At 39.5% G+C, this 20112-nt stretch overlaps 1 protein-coding gene across 6 annotated transcripts in view; it reads right to left on the minus strand.

Annotated features, from left to right (window-relative positions):
• Positions 1-380: 380 nt before the first annotated feature.
• MPHOSPH8 (M-phase phosphoprotein 8) overlaps positions 381-20112 on the minus strand; it is a 52511-nt gene continuing 32779 nt past the window's right edge. Inside the window, exons 6-14 of one of the 6 annotated variants that reach the window (XM_027588334.2) lie at positions 16101-16226; positions 15929-16017; positions 13327-13467; positions 12517-12603; positions 8983-9137; positions 5956-6110; positions 2932-3059; positions 1772-2048; positions 381-1423 (exon numbers count right to left, since the gene is read on the minus strand). In XM_027588334.2, the coding sequence (XP_027444135.1) occupies positions 1800-2048; positions 2932-3059; positions 5956-6110; positions 8983-9137; positions 12517-12603; positions 13327-13467; positions 15929-16017; positions 16101-16226 (1130 nt within the window). In that variant the 3' untranslated portion in view covers positions 381-1423; positions 1772-1799. Of the gene's footprint in view, positions 2049-2931; positions 3060-5955; positions 6111-8982; positions 9138-12516; positions 12604-13326; positions 13468-15928; positions 16018-16100; positions 16227-20112 lie in introns of all 6 variants that reach the window. The other 5 variants (XM_027588337.2, XM_027588335.2, XM_027588333.2 and 2 more) reach the window with 5 other exon arrangements.

The raw sequence follows: 20112 nt of genomic DNA on the forward strand, positions 1-20112 counted from the left end.
TTTTCTACTTGATTTCTAGCCTAGCCTTGCCTCACCTCTTGGATAAACAGCACATCGCCTTTTAATGTATGCTAAAGCTGATGCTATCTCAAGCATGATTTTCAGAACAGAAATTTTCTTTAAAAACCCATTTCTCTTATATGTATTGTATTATTTGAAGGTACCATCTCCCTGACTGTCCCTGACCTACCACTGCTGCTAACTCAAATCTTTTATGACTTTTTTCCTAGAAAGCTATGAAGTCAGATAAAGTGCTAGTCATACATGACTCAGTACGGATGAAAAAATTCCAATCCCAGTCATCATTTAGCTAAAAAATGACGCATTAGTATCCCCCTTGTATTGAAGTCCTGAGACTTGAAATACAAAGAAAACAGACCAACATTTGGTGTTTTATTGAGAACAATGTAGGAAAAGGCAGTATGTAAAGTAAAAATGGCTCTCTGAAATGTCTATACAATGTATGTGGTCTACTATATGACAGTCTGAAAATTTTTCATTAAAATTGTAAATTATAAAACCAATCAGGAACTAAATAATTTTATACATCTCCATAGTCCAGACTGAGTTTGACTTCTTATTTGGCCACATAGTTCGTGAGAGACTATAAAAGACCTGTGGGGAATCTCTAGAAGCAGTAACTCTTCACACGAGGCACAATGTGGCAAATAAACCTCGGCTGGCCTTCCCAGTGTTCGTAATAAGGGCACAGGATCTGGCCTTTTGAAAATTACTTGATGGATTCCAAAAACAAGGATCAAAGTCCACAAGTAGTATCTTCTTTTAGGCCCCATAGTGTCCTGGCTTACATTTTTTTTTGCTGTATCTTAGATTCTTATACCTTTTCGACGAATAAAGGATGACTGCAAATACACACAGTTGTCACCTCCAATTCAGGGTCTGTGGCAACTGCATATTACAAACAGCTCAACCTCTTCCCTCGAATCTGCCTACCAAGTTAGAAAGTCATCCTTCAAGGGCAGCAAATTCACACTTTATTTAGTGCTTCGGTAACCTGAATATCACATATACACTTAATTGTTTTTAACGCAGAAATTCACCAGGGCTAGTAGAAAATTTCAAGTTAGAAAAAAGACTTTTAATTTTCTTAAATAATTCTCCTATGTACCATTCCACATTGTGGAAAAACTGAATTATGCAGTCTGGAGACAACATCGAGATTTCAGAACACTGGCACAAATACTTAACATCTATATTTTATAATATATTAGAACCACCATGTCCTGTCTTAGAGCCTGTAACAGACAGCAGGCCTGACACTGCAAGAGGTTTACAGATGAAACTTCAAATCTGGAGGTGTTAGCTGTGCCAGAGTCCCAAAACGGATCTGGAAAGAACTCCATCCCAACTCTCCATTCCGTCACTGCAGCTGTACTCTGTATGCACCTATTAGTAGCTTAACCTATTGAAAGAAAATAGGCATAAGAATCAGTACAGATACCTCCATCGAGTTCTCTTTTCTCAGAAGAGGGAAACACTCAACCAAGATTTGTCTGTCTTATTTGGCAATGTTCTCAAAATGGTTATCAATTCAGGGTATTAGGTTATCACTTTTAATAAAAAAATCCAAGTGCTTATGATTTGACTTTTAGATTATTATAGGAAATAACTGTACTATCGTTACATAGACTTTCGGTCCAGCTTCAGTGTTCAGTGAACAGCCTGGAGACATACATAAAATGTTGTACATTAAATAACAAAGGCCAGAATACAGCTCCGACTGCTCAATACTGGAGAGATGCATCCTTACCATCAGTCCCTTTCTTGACACACAATTTCTAACACATCTGTAGATTCTGGTGCACTGCTATCCCAGAGAGCACTTGTCTCCAGGACAGGCACGCCAGGAACACAGCATTCTTGGAATTTTTTTCTGCTGATGATAAAGTAATCTGGCATAGCAATAGAAGTAGCTGCACTAAATGTGAGGAAAGGATTTTCACCTTGGCAGAAGGCGCTTCTGTCAACCTTAGGAAGAGTTTATTGAGGCCTGCAGCAGGGCTGAACGAGTAAACAAAATGACTATCCTAGGGAGAGGAGAGAGACCAACCAGTCAGTTTCCTCAGACAAACTTCTACATCTGAGAGCATCACTGTATCTTAACAAAAACATTTCAGATTCCAAAGACATTAAAGAGAACACAAATTTTATACTTTTATATAGATCAATTTGCTGTCATTACTTTTCTCTTGATTTTTTAAAAAGATACAACTGACAAAAAAGCTTGTTAAGATTTATCTGCAAAAACAGCATCCAGATAAATCTTTGGGATTAGCATGTATCCAGCCATATATAGCATGAGTGTTAAAAATCCTCATAAACAGTTGATTTTGCTTAATTCAGCCTAAGGAAAGAATTCTAAGTATAGAAAAGGAAACATACACAAAGATTCTTCAAGACCATTTTTTGTTAAAGTTTATATAGCCACTAATATTTTATTATAAACCAAATTTACAGTATAATGGTTACCTAAAGCTACACACATTAACACTAAGCATATATAGACCCATGGTCTAGGTACTTGAAGCACAGGATGGGTATATTTTTAAAATTTCCTAAATTTCCTTTAGGTGAATGTAATTATGATGGTGGAAAAAGGCAGAATATTTAAAAAAAAATCAGTATGTTTATTATACCTTAAGAATTTATATTCAGAATGTTCTAAGACATTATGGTAAACATTAAGACATATACCAAACATGAGAAATCCAGACTCTTACAAAATTTAGGATAATTTTACTTTATAATTAGGGGTTATTGCCTTATTTCCAACTGGCTTAGTTAGAATTAACATTTTATTAAAACACACAGTTAAAAGTCATCTGTGCTTCTGGATTAGAAGAATTTTAAATGAATTACATTACAATTACAATTTTAAATGAATTTTAAATGAATTACAGAAAATCTTACCAGAAAAACTGGAAGTTGAAATTTATCATTTAAAACTACAGCTTGTACACTGCATGGTCCACAGAGCCGAGCAATAACTTCTTTACCCAAAAAGTTGGCATGGAAAATAAACAGCAGGATGCCAGAGCCTGAATAAGGGAGGTGGAAACATAGATTTTATTTTATTTTTTAAAGATTTTATTTAATTGACAGCGTGAGGGGGAACACAAGCAGGGGGAGTGGGAGAGGGAGAAGCAGGCTTCTGGCCGGGCAGGGAGCCTGATGCGGGGCTTGATCCCAGGACCCCAGGATCATGACCTGAGCCGAAGGCAGTCGCTTAACAAACTGAGCCACCCAGGTGCCCCAACACAGATTTTAATACCAATCCTACCATGGCCACCTTTCAACTCTGAGGAAGGCGCACCTGTACCAGTTGGGAGTGGTCCCCTCGGTAAGCCTGGTGGTATACACCCAGCCTGCTGCCCACTCACACTGGACAATCTGAGTCCAATTTCAAAACTTGGTGTTACCTAGCATTTTTCAAACCACAGACCCCTTTTATTTTTTGTCCATGGAACAAATATTTTAAAACATGCTTTTCTACATTAATTTTGGTCTAAAAAAAGGAGTATTTAAAAGTTGCTGCTAAATGTGTAAACGTCCATGGAAGCAAACTTCTATGACGGTTCTCTCTGGGTGTGGGTTTGAGTGTCCATTTTCTTCTACATACTATTTTGCCTTTTCCAAATTTTCTGATTAATACCAAAATCTATTTTGGGGGGAAAAAAACCATGAGATTTGACGCTTCCACTGAATAGCCAAAATACTGTGCATGACTCACTTTTCTGAACAAAGCCATACTTTTATTATAACAGAAAAAAGATACATGAACTCTATGACCTTTCTGGTAAGCCATTTTTAAGATGAAAAAACACTGATCCAGCCCAATTATAAACGAGAGGAGACTTCATAAAAGAGACCCCAAGGAACCATTGGCTTTATTTGTTCTGGTCCCAGGGAGAGGAGGACACGCTGAGCCCCTGGCTCTCTTTCTTCGCCTTTCAAGCTATTTAAGGTTTGTCATACTGATTGTGCTCTCCAGCTTTAAAATGCAATACCCACCCCCCCACCGCCCCCAGAATGCTAAGGTTCAAAAGAAGAAAAGGCCTACAGACAATATAGGGACCATCCGTTCCTTGTCTTTTCCCCCTCAGCTCCACTATGAACGAGCATCTGATCTGGGACTATTTGTTACTGTCTATATAGAGAGTGGTGGTAACTCTTCAAAATGGCCTGAATGGGGGACTAGTGGTCTACAGGAAAATCCTTCATTCAGGTGCTGTTTACTCTAACCAAAATGAGTTAGATCTAAGGAAGGTGTGTTCATTAGCTCTACTCCGACAAATACTTGAATTTCATAGATAAAAAAATGACACGAGGAACCCTAATCAGTTTGCTAGCTGTTGTTTCACGGTATCAGTATAAATGCTTTCTCCAGCCAAACTAGGTGTTAGACAAAATCACAATCAAGGAACCAAGGTCAGTGCTTCTCAAACTTGAGTGTGTTCATAAATCACCCAACATCTCACCAAGGTGTCAACTGAGAGTCAGGCCTGGGTGAGGCTTGAGAATCTGCATCTCTAACAAGCTCTCTGCTGACCACAGACATTGTGCATGTACAGAAAAAAAAAATTCAGTAACCCTAAGGCAGTCCAGGTGCACTGAAGCCCCTAAGTTGTGGATGCTGGGAAACTGGCCCAGATCAGCTCAGCCACCCCTACACCCTGTTCCCCAACCTCGTGCTCACTACCCAGCAATGTAAACAATCCACCTGGACAGTTGAAAGCACAAATGATTCTTCAATGCCAAGTTCACTAAACACAGGTGTTATGAATAGCTGTCTTTAAATTTTCATGCTATGGCTATATTTTAATTAAATTTTCATCAATGAATACATACATTTTTTTAAAGATATATTTATTTGAGAAAGAGAGCACGCATGAGCAAGGGTGGGGGGAGAGGGAGAGGGAGAAGCAGACTCCCCGTTGAGCAAGGACCCCCGACACGGGGCTCAATCCCAGGACTGTGAGATCATGACCTGAGCTGAAGGCAGACGCTTAACGAATGAGCTACCCAGGCGCCCAATACATATTTAAATGGATGTTTTTGTTTAACAAAAAAGCCAGAACCCGGCTTCCTACTTTCATGAAGGCAGTGTTCTTTCCACTTAAACATGCTGCGTCTGTGTCCTAGAGAAGGACCATGCCATGTCATGGTCTTGCCTGCAGAGCAGCTGTTAAGCGGAGGCTAGGAAGCAGAACTGAAGTTTCCATCTCCTGCTACTCAACTTCCCTATGGGCCAAGACACTGACTTTTTCTTTTAATAAAATTCAGGAAAAACATTGATTCTGGGCTTACAATTTGAATTTAAATTTTAATAAAACTCAATTTTAACAAAAGGTAGTATAATTATTAAGATCCAACTTCCATACTTTTTTTTTCCCCCTTCTGGTACAAAAAAGGTGGTTTCATTAAAGCACAGGGGACAGGATCCATGAGCAGAAAGAACAGGCCCAACTTCCATGCTTTTCATTTTTAAAAAAATTTTAAGATTTATTTCTTTATTTGAGGGGGGTGGAGGGACAGAGAGAGAGAGAGAATCTCAAGCAAACTCCCTGCTGTGCACAGAGCCTAACGCGGGGCTCAATCTCATAACTCTGATACCATGACCTGACCCAAAATCAGTAGTCAGATGCCACCCAGGCACCCCTATGCTTTTTAAAAAGTGCTAACACTGTGCTCGGTGGATCCCTCAAAGTCACCTGGGATGGTAGGTCTCAGCTGGGTCTCTTTTTTTTCTGCCAGAGTAGCTCTGCTGTTAACTATTTTACATAATGGGATTCTGTTAAGGTTATGTTCAGAGTTCTGTTTAAAAATCAACTGATAGCCCAAGGCCATACCACCCTGAACGCGCCCAATCTCATCTGATTAAAAATCAGCTGATATTTACGGTGTCACTTTTCAAACAGGAAAACAAAGACTTACCTTCTGGGATGTTCTGTGGGGGTTTGTAATTGAAATCCGTTGAAAAATCTGGCCCCTCACAGAGACGATGACATGCTATTGGGAAAATTGGTTCTAACAGAGCAAGACGTGCTTCAAAGTAATCCCTTATTGTTTCTTCTGCTACTCTTGAAAGTCTAGTCAAAAAGTATAGTAAGAGTTGTTAATATCAATGTAGAAAATAACCATGAATCATATTATCAAACTGCTGAATACCAGTGAGGTCTTCCCAAATCAACCTTTAAATATAACTTCCTACTCATTCTACTTCCCCGTTCTATTTTTCTTTAGCACTTAACATCTAACACACTATGTGTCTTACTGTCTATGTTGTCACAGGGAATTTAGGCTCTAAGAGGGCAAGTCTCCTCCCCCTCCCCCACTGCTGTCTCCATCTTCCCAGCCTTCTGAATAGTTCCTGGCGTACGGACAGCACTCAATACTTATTTGTCTAACGAAAATGAAAATTCTAGGGGCGCCTGGGTGGCTCAGTTGTTAAGCGTCTGTCTTCGGCTCAGGTCATGATCCCAGGGTTCTGGGATTGAGCCCCGCATCAGGCTCCCTGCTTGGTGGGAAGCCTGCTTCTCCCTCTCCCACTCTCCCTGCTTGTGTTCCCTCTCTCGTTGTGTCTCTCTCTGTCAAATAAATAAATAAAATCTTAAAAAAGAAAAAATGAAAATTCTATTAATAAATTTGAGAATTGCCACACACACACACACACACACACGTCTTTATAGTACTTAGTTTAGAAGGCAGTTAAAAAATGATCAGTGCTAATTCAGAAAGTATTTTTAAAAGATCTTATTGGGAAGGTAACCAACTCATTTGGTTTGCCCAGGATATTCTGGGTTTTGGAGTGGAAATCCACTGTGTTGGGTCACGGACACACAGAGAAAATACTGGTTGGGTAAGGCTCCCAGCAAAGGCTGCCAACATGGGCAGACTCACCACGTACATGCCCTTTTGGTTTGTTTTTTGTTTCTTGTCTGAAATTTACCTTACTTTCTGCTTAGAATATAGATCCTGGAATTGGAGTAACCATCATGCAGGCATGAAGATCCAAGTCACACCCTACGTGTGGTGGAGGAAAAGGGGAAGAGTGGCTTTTCTTGCCCATGGCTGTCTACCCCTGGACTCCCTATTATTTTGAACAATAAACACCTTACTTGTGTTAACTACTCTTTGTGAAGTTTCTCCTATGTGTTGCCAAAATACTTTTATTAGTTTCAGAGGCAGAATTTAGTGATTCATCAGTTGCATCTAACACCCAGCGCTCATTACATCAAGTGCCCTCCTTAATGCCCATCACCTGATTATCCCTCCCCCCACCTTCCCTCCAGCAACCCTCAGTTTGTTTCTTAGAGTTCAGCATCTCTTATGGCTTGCCTCCTTCTTAATTTTCATCTTATTTTATTTTTCCTTCCCTTCCCCTATGTTCATGTTTTGTTTCTTAAATTCCACATAAGTGAAATCATGTATTTCTCTTCTCTGACTTATTTCACTTAGCATATTACCCTCTAGTTCCATCCACATCGTTGCAAATGGCAAGATTTCATTCTTTTTGATGGCTGAGTAAGACAAAATAATTCTTAAGGAAAAAGCTACTATATTACTTGTATGAACTTTCAATTAAAATAAAATGATTTAGAATTCGTTTGAAAAATAATGAACTTGAACGGATACACTGTGGTACATCCAGACAATGGAATACTGTTCAACATTAAAAAGAAATAAGCTATCAAGCCATGAAGACATGGAGGACCACTATGTTTATAGCAGCATTATTTACAATAGCCAAATTATGGAAGCAGCCAAGTGTCCATCGATAGATGATGAATGGATAAAGAAGAGGTGGTATGTATATTATTCAGCCATAAAAAATGAAATCTTGTCATTTGCAACCATGTGGATGGATCAAGAGACTATAATGCTAAGTGAAGTAAGACAGAGAAAGACAAATACCGTATGATTTCACTTGTATGTGGAATTTAAGAGACAAAACAAATGAACAAAGGAAAAATAAGGAGACAAACCAAAAAACAGACAACTATGGAGAACAAACTGATGGTTCCCACAGGGGAGGTGGGTGGAGGAATGGGGGAAATCAGTGAAGGGGATTAAGAGTGATGAGCACTGAGTAATGTAGAGTTGTTGAATCACTATATTGTACACCTGAAATATAATACTGTTAACTAACTGGAATTAAAGCAAACAAAAATTAAAAAAAAAAAGACATGGATGAATCTTCAATGCATATTACTAAGTGAAAGAAGCCAATCTGAACAGGGCAATACTGTAATTCCAACTGCATGACATTCTGGAAAAAGCAAAACAATAGAGGCAGCAGAAAGATCAGTGGTTGCCATGGGTCAAGGGGCAGGGGCAGGAAGGGATGAACAGGCAGAGCACAGAGGATTTTTAGGGCAGTGCTATTCTGTATGACACTAATGGTGGGTACATATCATGATACGTTTGTCAAAACCCCAAAATGCACAACACCAAGGTGAACCCTAAGGTAAACTATGGACTTTGAACGGTAACTGTCAATGTAGGTTCACTGATTTTAGCAAATGCACCACTCTGGTGACAGATGTTAGGAGGGGAGGTTGTGCATGTATGGAAGCAGAGGATATATAGGAACTCTCTGTACTTTTGGCTCAACTTTACTGTGAACCTAAAACTGCTTGAAAAAATTATGTCTATTAAAAAAAAAAGGAACTACAGATTAAACAGTTTTAAGAAAGCATGAGCCAAATTACGAGCATAACTAAGATTTCAAGTAGATAGTCCTAGATAGGACAGTATTAAATTTCAAAGTTTGAGACCTCAATAACTGTCAGAAAAATAATTCATATGCCACTTACTAAATTTATGATCTTTTGAGAACAGAAACCCATCAGGACTTCCACTTAACAATCTTCGCTTGAGCAATTATACACAGGCCATTCTAATTATGATGTATCCAAACAGACTCTGTGACTTAACCATGGCATATTTGCTCACACTTACGTCTCTAAATGATTCTTCAGCAAGTCGTACACCAACACGTTGTTACACTGCTTTGCAAAATGCAGTGCGCTATTTTGGTGCTTTGACAAAATATTGCAGTCAGCTCCACATTCAATTACAAGTCGTACAATATCAGAATTTCCTCTTTTACAGGCCTATGATGGGGAAAAAAGGAGTAGTAATTACTTAGCTGTAAAATAAGTTAACTACCAATTTGTGTTTGCCCCCTTCTCCACACGTGAGCCCAGGAGTTTTTTGTGAAGAGAAAGACAAGAATGTTGGAGAGGGGGAAGAAAACCTGGCATCGGGTCTCACCAAGGGTTACAAACTGTTATGTAAACAAACAGTGGTATGCTCCTTTTACTCAGTGAACAGTACTGAAATCTGTGCTACGTTCAATTTCATCCCTGACTCCTGGGGAAATGGGCAACTCTGAAAAAGATACTTCTGTCCCAAAACAGAACAAACACCAGGCGTTTCTAAGCTCTAGTGCGCTCCATTTTTCAGACCAAGTCTCTTAGCATCACAAAATAATTTCAAAATTTCCCTAAAAGCTGCTTTAAAGGAGACTAATTAAGCATAGATACAAATTTGAATTTGGCAAATTTAAGATGGACCTGGACACAGTTCAAAGACCAATTCTAGAGTTAAAAAGACCTACATCCATGTTCTCTCCTGTCTCTGTTACTTACTGGCTATGGGACTTGAAGTCAGTCCCTAATTCTGAGTCTCACTGTTTCCATTTGTCAAAAGAGGATCACAGTACTTCTGCCTCACAACATTGAGGCTGCAATTAAAAGATATATTGTAAAGGACCAGGGTAAGCCAGTAAGCTTTCCTACAAGAACAAGGCTGTCTGGTGTGCTACCACTCTGGACAGTATTTCTACAGAGTAGGTTTCTAAGCTGTGCAAGTGCTAGGTCAAAGGGCATGCATCTCATGGCAGATCTGACAAATGCCCTTCAAAAGGATATAACCCCATGGTTCTCACTGGGGTGATTTTGCCCCCCAAGGGAATTCAGGCAATGTATGGAGACATTTCTGGTTGTTACAGGGTGGGTATTAATGGCATCTGGTACAAAGGTTAGGGATGCTGTTACACATCCTACAAATGATCTGGCCCACAATGTCAGGAGCGGGAAGGTTGAGAAGCCCTGCTGGAACCAATCATATGCCCCACATCAGTGGGTGGGAATGGTTTCTCCACACCCTCACACTCTGGTAACAACCAATTTTATATATTATTTCTGAGATAAAAGGTTTTTTTAAATTTTGTTTCAAAAATTTCTGAAAATCTCTCCCCATGTTTCTTTCTTCTAATTCTAAAAACCAATTTAATATACTAAATCCTTAAACCAGTACCAAAAAAACCCCAACACAAAAACCAGACCAAAACAAAAAAACCAAAAACGAAATTTAAATACAGTTACAGGTAGTCTTATTTAGACAGTAGTTAAATATGCTTTAAGCTCTTCTCTATGAAGAGGCAAAAAACAGTCCCTTGACCTCTTCCCCTCTGGACACTGCATTCTTCCTTCGCAGATCAACTCCTAAGTGCCTGCTACATCCAGCATCCACCTCCTCAGCCCCTGCAGTCCCACACCCCTCAAACCTGACAAATGAGGGCACCAACACCCTCTCCAGTGCTCCTTCCCAGTGGCACTTCTCAGCCTCCTCCTTTGGCATCTCTGCCTCAGCAGACACCGCAGGCCAGCTCCTCCTTGAACCGCTCAGGATACTTCTCTCTCCTGATCTTCCTCCCCCTTCCCTGGTCTTTCCTATGTGGCTGCCTTCCATCACTGGCTTTTCTTTCCCTTCCAACTCTCAGCGGTGATCGGACTCTCAGCCTAGGGCTGCAATTGTGCTGTCTACACTGATGAACCTGAATCTGAATCTATAGCCGACCCCTCTCTCCTGAGCTAAAGATGCACATGTGAAACATCATCTGAGCATTTCTAGCTCAAATGCAACCCCACTCTCATTGTATACTGCCTGAGTTCCCTAAATTAGGAAATAGGATTACCAACCATCACCTTCAGTTACCAAGTCCTGTGAATTCTGCCTTCTTAAACCACTGGTCAGTCTACCCACTTCTATCTCCACTGTCACTACCTAGGTACACACTATTATTTCACTTAATTTTAAAAATATCCCTATAATAGTCTGCAAACTGCTTGTCTTTTTAACCAATTCGTTCCCCGTACTGAAGTAAGGGACATTAAAAACAACCATCTTTATTCTGATTATGTCTTTCTCCAGCTTAAACCTTTTAGTGGCTCCCAGCTGCTCTCAGGATCAAGTTGTCCAAATCCCTCATTCCAGATGTAGATGGTGTCCGTGCTCACTGCCCTATGTGCACACCTTTATGCCCCAGACTACTTATTTGCTGTTTAGAATGTACCTGGTGATCTCTCAATAGGACAAAGTTTTAATTCATATTTGAGGTGCCACCTCTGCTCTAAGCATATGGCAATAGAAGCACACAAGGAAAATTAAAATTCAAAAGTAGGGCTCCTGAACAAAGTAAGCATTTCCATAAACCAAAAATGAAATGGCAACACAAGCAGCGAGCAAGGTCCACATCCTGAGTGTGGAGGAAGGTTGAGGGGAAAGGTGATCCCAGCCTTGAGAGTAACAGAGATTCAAGACCACCCTCAGAACCAAGCCCGATGCTAACTAGGGCCTATACCTGTTAGGCATGTACACCTAGACCTCTCTTACTGACTCAGGAAAGACTGCTGAAAATAGGTACTTCAGACAAACACCAACTTGGGTCAATTTCCTTGCACGAAACTGTATCGAGGAAGGGGGCAGTAAGACAGAGCCTCCACGTGGGGAACTAACGAATGGCTCGATGTCCTAATGGCATCTTAGGCCAGGAACCTAAAACTGCCATAGGAACATGCTAGACCAGGCTGGGCCCCAGCAGAGGCAAATACAAAACTGCTAAACAGGGAGAGGTAATTAAAGGGTGAGGCATGGGGGAGGCTTTAACAACCTTCCAGTCAAAATGGTCAGCAAACCACAATTCCAAACACCCATGAAGAAATCGGAGGCTAAGGAGATGAATCCACCAATGTAAAATAATAATGAAAGTACATCATGTTCTTTTCCACTCCCAGTTCTCTGTGCATATCCTATTCCAGTTCCCACTTACACAGTTTATCCCTGCCAGCTCATATATCATTTGTAAGATGCAGCTCAGCCACCTATCACATCCAGCCTGTCTCACCTTTTTAAGTAATCTCTACACCCAACATGGGGCTTGAACTTATGACCCCAAGATCAAGAGTCATATGCTCTACCGACTGAGCCAGCCAGGTGCCCTACCCTGTCCCACCTTGAATCCGCACTGCTGAGCCTGGTATCAACTTTTATATAATCCCATGGTTCACATCAGCTTTTAATTTTGCTGACCTGTTTCTCCTACACATCTGTGTCCTGTTCCCCATCATATTCCCAGCCCCTGGCAGAGTGCCTGGCAATCAGAGGTACCAACAGGAACATCTGTCAGAACCGAAGTGAAGTATTTACCTTCATTAGAGCAGTCTCACCATTGCTCTGCTGGACATTAACAAAAGCTCCTGCTTCCAAAAGAATAGCCACTGTAGTTAAAAAGTTCTATTAAAAAAAAAAAGGCATATTTAATTCTCAAAATTCTTTAAAAGTAAGATAATTTTTGATGACTTGAAATTTTTAGCCATCAGTAAAAATACTCAGACTCTATCCAAAGCAGGTGAGTGAACATGGCTCTTCACTGTGCCCCACCGTTCAGGCCCCCTGCACAGCCACACACAATTTGACAGCAACTTCAACCTGAAGTTTAAATATTGGTTTTAATATAAGAAACTCCATATATCAATCTTTTAAAAAGATAATATGTGGGAACATTTTAATTAAGTTCTTAATCAAAAGGAACACTTAATTTCAATTGGAAAAGATTTTTAAAAGATTTAAGATTGAAACCAGCATTAGTACATTAATCAGAGGCCCTTCTTCTTTTCTTTTTTTAAGTAATCTCTATGCCCAGCATGGAACTTGAATTCACAACCCTGAGATCAAGAGTCGCACGTTCTACAGACTAAGCCAACCAGGCACCCCCAGGGTCCTTTTTCACTATGATTCACTTCCCACTAGATAAATCACACTTTGAAAATTCAATTATAAAGTACTACTGTTGATTAAAAAATCTATTCATGACAAGTCCCAGATGAGCTGAAATATGAGATTCTAAAGTTATGTAACTATATGAGAGTTATATTTCACTACAGAAACAGATTCTGATCTGGTCCACAGGCAGGAATTCCCACAGACTAAGAAACTGATGCCTTTTGAGTTCCCAACCTTCTCAGCTGCATGAATGAGGGCGGTGGTCCCATTCTTCTGTCTGCCATTCACCTTAGCCCCTTTCCTGATGAGGAGCCTCAGCAGGTCGTCTTGTCCTCCTGCTGCGGCGAGCATCACCAGAGTCATGCCGCTTGAATCCTTCATTGGTTTTGTTGAGGAAAAAAAATGTCAATGTCTATCAGAAAAATTTTAGAACTAAGTCTTTTCATCTATGATATTTCAATGTGAAATCATTTAAATGCACTGATTTAAGCAGCTACCTAAGGTTTTCATGAAAATATCCTTATAATAAATAATCAGAAATATTACAATTTCTTTCATATATATCATAAAATTTTACAACTTCCATGTTGTAAGGCCTATCATATCAACACTCTGCCTGACATACGATGAATTGCATTCATATCTTGATGCTATAAAATGGCAAAGGTATTTATTTATCGCACATTTCAGGCGCAGAAGTCTCCTTGTGTTCTAGGGAAAATAGGTGAAACTCACACATTCGTGATACTCATTTAGTTGGCCCGAAAGACCTAAGGCTAGAAATGACCACTGGACGTAACCTAAGTCCACTCTATTGATGACAGGCTAAGTGAATGCTGTCACTACAAATGGTGGCCTATATGAATATAACTGTTGGGAAGTGATAGTTTGGCTACTCGAAGGATAAAGAAGAAAATTCAGAAGGAAGAAACAGGACACTAATATGATTGGTTTCTAAGAGGCTATGATAAAAGAGAGAAATTAAAAAGATAAAATTACATAAAATTGACAAAAATAAAAAGGTAATTAATAGCTAAAATACTTCCAATCATTATGAAACAAACACATGGGAATACCAAACCATTAAATACCATCTGCTAAAACCAAGTTCTAATACTGTAGTTAATTTGGCTGTAATCTGAAAGCTTAGCAGAATTCACCTGTATGAGCAATCTGAAGGAACACAAAAGAAAAATCAACTTAAGTAAGATAGTGCACTTCCTCTCATTTGTAAAGTATCTTATTACTACAAAACATGTTAAAGGGAAAAAACCTTTTCCTAATTTATTAATAAAGACCAAGCTACATTAGTATTAAAGTAGAAAAAAAAACCCATCTGCTAAAACCCAACATCCATCCTTGATAAAAATTTAAGCAGGTAAACAAAGAAAGAAGTCTAAAAAGAGAAAGGCTACTGTCCACGAGAAACCAACAACAGTACAATGGAAAAAGAATCTTCACACACAGCCTAAGGGGAAATGCCCACTCAGATCAGAGAACAGGATCATTTCCATCATCACTATTCTTCAAAATGTCACCAAGTTCACAAGACCAGAAAAAGAAATTTTACTGAAGAAAAAGGGAACAGAATAGTAACTTTTTAGCAGATAATCATATTCTCTGCCCAGAGAATCCCAGGCAAGTGACTTAAAAATTATTATGGTAAGAGAATTTCACAAAGTGACTGGAGACCATATGCACGCACACACACACACACACACAAATCAATAGCTTCACCAAACATATATAATAACCAGTTAGAAGACAAAATGTGGGAGGAAAAAGATCCTAATGATCATACTAAGATAATTTAAAAATTATCAAATATGTAGGAACACATCTAAAATAAATGTGTAAGAACCATACAAAGGAAAAAAACTTATAAAACTTTGCTTTAGGAATAAATGAAGAGCTGAATGAATGTAGAGTTATCATGTTCTTATTTGGAGGGCTCAAAATGTAAAAACGTCAATACTCAGCCAAATTAATCTATAGAGTTCATGCAACTTTACCCAAAATCCCAATAATTTTATTGAACTGTAACCCCTAAGGATTAGGCCTAAAAAAAATCCACCACTAGGGGCGCCTGGGTGGCTCAGTTGTTAAGCGTCTGTCTTTGGCTCCGGTGATGATCCCGGAATCCTGGGATCGAGCCCCACTAGGGGCTCCCTGCTCAGCGGGAAGCCTGCTTCTCCCTCTCCCACCCCCCCTGCTTGTGTTCCCTCTCTCTCTGTGTCTCTGTCAAATAAAATCTTAAAAAAAAAAAAAATTCCACCACTAAAGCAAAAATACTGAAGAAGAAAATATAAAAATCTTTTGTAAGCAAGACACCCAAAAGCCATAAAGGAAAGGATCGACAGATGTGACTATCTAAAAATAAAAATCCTCTAAGCAATAAAAGACTCAAAAAACAAAAACTAAAAACTAGGAAGAAAGGGTTAATATGCTTTCATTAAAACAACAAAAAAAAAACAAAAAACCCCCCTATAAATCAGAATGAAAAACCTGCAGCAACAGAACCATGGGTAGTTGCTGTGAACAGGTGACTACGAATGAAACATCAACAGTGACAAGGACACAAGGAGTCATTTTATGCCCCTCAGAGCAGCAGAGGTTCAACCACAGACAAAACCAGACAGGCCACAGCTAAACCAAATGGTCACTCTTGGGGCTGGAATTACAAGGTCTATAATCTTCTACATTATACATTTCTATTGTGTTTTCAGTGAACATTACTTTTTTTAATTTTTAATTTTAAAAAATTAAATAAAATAGAATTATGTTAAAAGAGCTACTTCCCATCTTTATTTCATGAGATTTTACTAAGACATATTACCTCTTGGTCCAGGTTATATTCTTCATTTGAATTAAGTGCCACCTTCACAGCAATATAATCCCCATTTTTCACAGCATCCCTCAATAAATCTACAATGAAAGAAATTAAGATAAGTTAAGCTTCACGTATCTAGATTCATGAAAAGGACCTCCAAAATTCCTAAACTACTCACTACTTGGAACTGCATCTGCTGTGGTAAAGTTCTCATCTTCCCCATCAAGATGCTTTTGAAAATCTTCTAGTTTCATCCATTCCAACTGCAAGTCCATGCCCAAACTCAAAATCTGTTGTCTGCCATCTGGAACACAGAAGAGCCTTACTAATACACATTTTTTTCCTGTAACAATGTTGTTTTATTAAGTCTGTGGTGTCTTAACCAAAGTTTCATATATACTTGTAACATACTTCATTATGTAATTGAGTCTTTAATTAAATTTCTGCTTTTCTTGGTCAAGTAATACTAACTATCCATATTTAGATGTCATGGTGCTTCAAAGGCATAAAGATAAGTAGGTAATCTATTAATTATAAAATGATGAACTATGAATTTTAAATATAAGATTAAGTAGCTCAAAGGAAGAGAGAAAAATCGTAGGGATTCAGTAAGAGGAATTTCTTAACATTTCTATCTTTGGCCATTCTTGGATATACATTGCCTCCAATCATTTATGCAAGCAAAGTCATTCTAAAATGTGTAAACCAGACCTGTATGTAAATTAGTCACTGATCTTTCAGACTCAGCTCTACCTTCTCCTCCTGGAAGCCCTCTGTTCTCCCTTCTACCTACAAAGCAAGTGCTAGTTTCCTCCCTCATCTGTCTGACCCAGGGGCTTTCCTAACATTAGGAAAGAGCATGTTCATCCACTATTGGCAGTGCAACAAATAAGATTTGAGCATAACTCACTGGGGAGTATTCAAAACAACTGTGCTATTTTATTTGATTTTTACATATTTAATTTATTTATTTGGGGGGGCAGAGGGAGAGGAAGAATCTTAAGCAGTCTCCACACCCAGCACAGAGCCCGATGTGGGGGCTTGATCCCACGACCCTGAAATCATGACCTGAGCTGAAATCAAGATTTGGATGCCCAACTAAGCCACCCACCCAGATGCCCTTCAACTATGCTGTTTTAAAAAACAAAAAGCATATATGGTGAGCGCTGTGAATTGTGCAAGACTGTTGAATCACAGATCTGTACTTCTGAAACAAATAATGCAACATATGTTAAGAAAAAAGAAAAAGAAGAAGATAGCAGGAGGGGAAGAATGAAGGGGAGTAAGTCGGAGGGGGAGACGAACCATGAGAGACGATGGACTCTGAAAAACAAACTGAGGGTTCTAGAGGGGAGGAGGGTAGGGGGATGGGTTAGCCTGGTGATGGGTATTAAAGAGGGCACATTCTGCATGGAGCACTGGGTGTTATGCACAAACAATGAATCATGGAACACTACATCAAGAACTAATGATGTAATGTATGGTGATTAACATAACAAAAAGAAAAAAACAAAAAGCATAAATATTTTATGGTAAAAGTATTTTCACTTAAAACCAATTCCTCAAACTAATGTTAGACAGTTAATCTTGCCATAGAAATGAAGTTTGTAGAAGACATGCAAAGAAATGAAGGAAAATCTTCCAAAGCTTTCAACTCAAACCAACACTTTGCTACCTCCAAGAGCATTCCATCGGAAAACAGCACAGCCTTAGGAGCTACACATACTGGATTTTCTGTATCCCAGCTCCATTCGTCAACGGCATGGCTTTGAGTAAGTCATGTAAACTTGCTGTACCTCACTTTCTGAATAACAACAGTAGTAGTAATAGCAAAAGTAGCTAATATTCAGTGAGAAGTGTTAAAAGTATTTACATAACTTAGCACACACACGATAATCTATATAGGGATACACGTTACAGGTAAGAAAACAAGGCGAAGAGGCTCTGTGATTTGCTCAGAAACACTTCAATAAGGCAAGAGCCATATTCTCACTGAGACATATCTGAGCCCACAGCTGGACCTCCCTCTCTAGGGCAGCACCACAGAACCATGGAAAGATCTGGGAAGCAGGACAGATGAGGGTTCGTATCAGTTGAGATAATACCACCTAACTTACAGGGCTATTATAAGTAACAACAACATACAACATAAATAACAAGAAAAGGTAGTTTGGATTTTGGTCTCTAACATAGCCAACTGGTTCAAAATCCTACGTTTATTCCTACCAAGTACTGGATCATTGATTCGGCATCTGGTAGTTTTAGCCTTTTCTATTTTTAATAAACTTCAATAAACTTCAATTATTTTTATTTAAAAGATTTTATTTATTTGACAGAGAGAGAGCATAAACAGGGGGAGCGGCCGAGGGAGAGGGAGAAGCAGCCTCCCTGCTGAGCAGGGAGCCTGACACGGGGCTCGAACCCAGGACCCTGGGATCATGACCTGAGCTGAAGGCAGAGGCTTAACTGACTGAGCCACCCAGGCACCCCTAAACTTCGTTTTTAGTAACACTAAAGAATGTGTTAGGAGGTGAACATCTGTGAACATGGCACTAACTTGAGCACAGAACCACTCTGGGGCCTAAACACTCCCACCCCATGCCACCCCCCCACCACAGTGATGTCATGGATCCGGAGTTTGAATCTGTCATTCTTTTTTGTTCTTTTTTAAAAATGGTTTTGCCATAAACACATATATCCTAAGAAATCTACAGTTGTTTCTTAGCTTTACAAAAATTGGTATTGGGTGCCTGAGTGGCTCACTCGGTTAAGTGTCTGCCTTTGACTCAGGTCATGATCTCAAGGTCCTGGGATGGAGCCCTGCATCGGGTTCCCTGCTCAGCGGGGTGTCTGCTTCTCCCTCTGCCTCTGCCCCTCCCTCCTACTCATGCTGGTGCATGTGCCTGCACAAGGGTGCTCTTTCTCTCTCGAATAAATAAAATCTTTAAAAAGAAATTAGTATCGGGGTGCCTGGGTGGCTCAGTCGGTTAAGAGACTGCCTTCAGCTCAGGTCATGATCCCAGGGTCCTGGGATCAAGCCCCGCATCGGGCTCCCCGCTTGGCGGGAGGCCTGCTTCTCCCTCTCCCACTTGTGTTCCCTCTCTCTGTCAGTTAAATAAATAAAAATCTTTAAAAAAAAAAAAAAAGAAGAAGAAGAAATTGGTATCTACGACGGCTAATTTTGTGTGTCAACTTGACTGGACTAAGGGATGCCCAGATAGTGGGTAAAACATTATTTCTGGGTATGTCTCTGAGGGCCTTTCTGGGAGATTAGCATTTGAATCAATAGAATGAGCTAAAGAAGATCTGCCCTCATCAGTATGGGCAGGCATCACCTAATCCTCTGCATTGCACAGGAAGAGAGATTCTCTTCTTGAGCTGGGACCTCCATCTTCTGCCTTAAGACATCAGGAATCCGGGTTCTTGGACCTTTGGACTTCAGGGCTTACACCATCAGCTCTGTGGTTCTCAGGCCTTTGGACTCAGATTGAAATTACACTACCAGCTTTCCTGGGTCTACACTGCAAATGGCAGGTTGTGAGACTATTCTAAACCTTCATAATCACACACGCCAATTCCTCATAACAAACCTCCTTTTATATACATCCTGTTGATTCTATTTCTCTGGAGAGTCCTAATTAATACAGTATCATACTGAAGAAATTCTTTACATATTTTGAGTACCAATCCTTTGTTTTTTTCACTTTTAATGGGAACTTTGATGAATGGAACTGTTTTGCAGTCAATTATCAGTCTTTTCTTTTATGGTACTTTTTTGCATCATTTCAGAAATCCTTCCCTACCTCCAAGATCTTAAAGATATGATCCTTTATCCTCCAAATACCTAACAGTCCTCTTTATATTTAAGGCCTTAATACATCAGAATTTGGTTTTTGTGTATGGTTTCTTCCACATGGATAACCAAGTATCCTCAGACCATCTATAAAGAACTTATCTTTCCCAGAGATCTGTGTTGCCACTTACCATCTATCTAGTTTCCACATCTGCAAGGGTCCTAGTCTGAGGGCTCTACTCGATTAACTAATCTAAACTTCCCTGTGCAAAGTAAATACTGTATCTAGTTCTACAGTTTTATATAGCAGGTTTTGATTACTACTGGGGTAACTGGTTTTGGCTTTTGGTTAGTCTTCCACATACATTTCAGAATCGGTATTTATAAATTCCATGAA

This window comes from Zalophus californianus, chromosome 3 (assembly GCF_009762305.2).
Source record: "Zalophus californianus isolate mZalCal1 chromosome 3, mZalCal1.pri.v2, whole genome shotgun sequence".
Lineage (NCBI taxonomy): Eukaryota > Metazoa > Chordata > Mammalia > Carnivora > Otariidae > Zalophus > Zalophus californianus.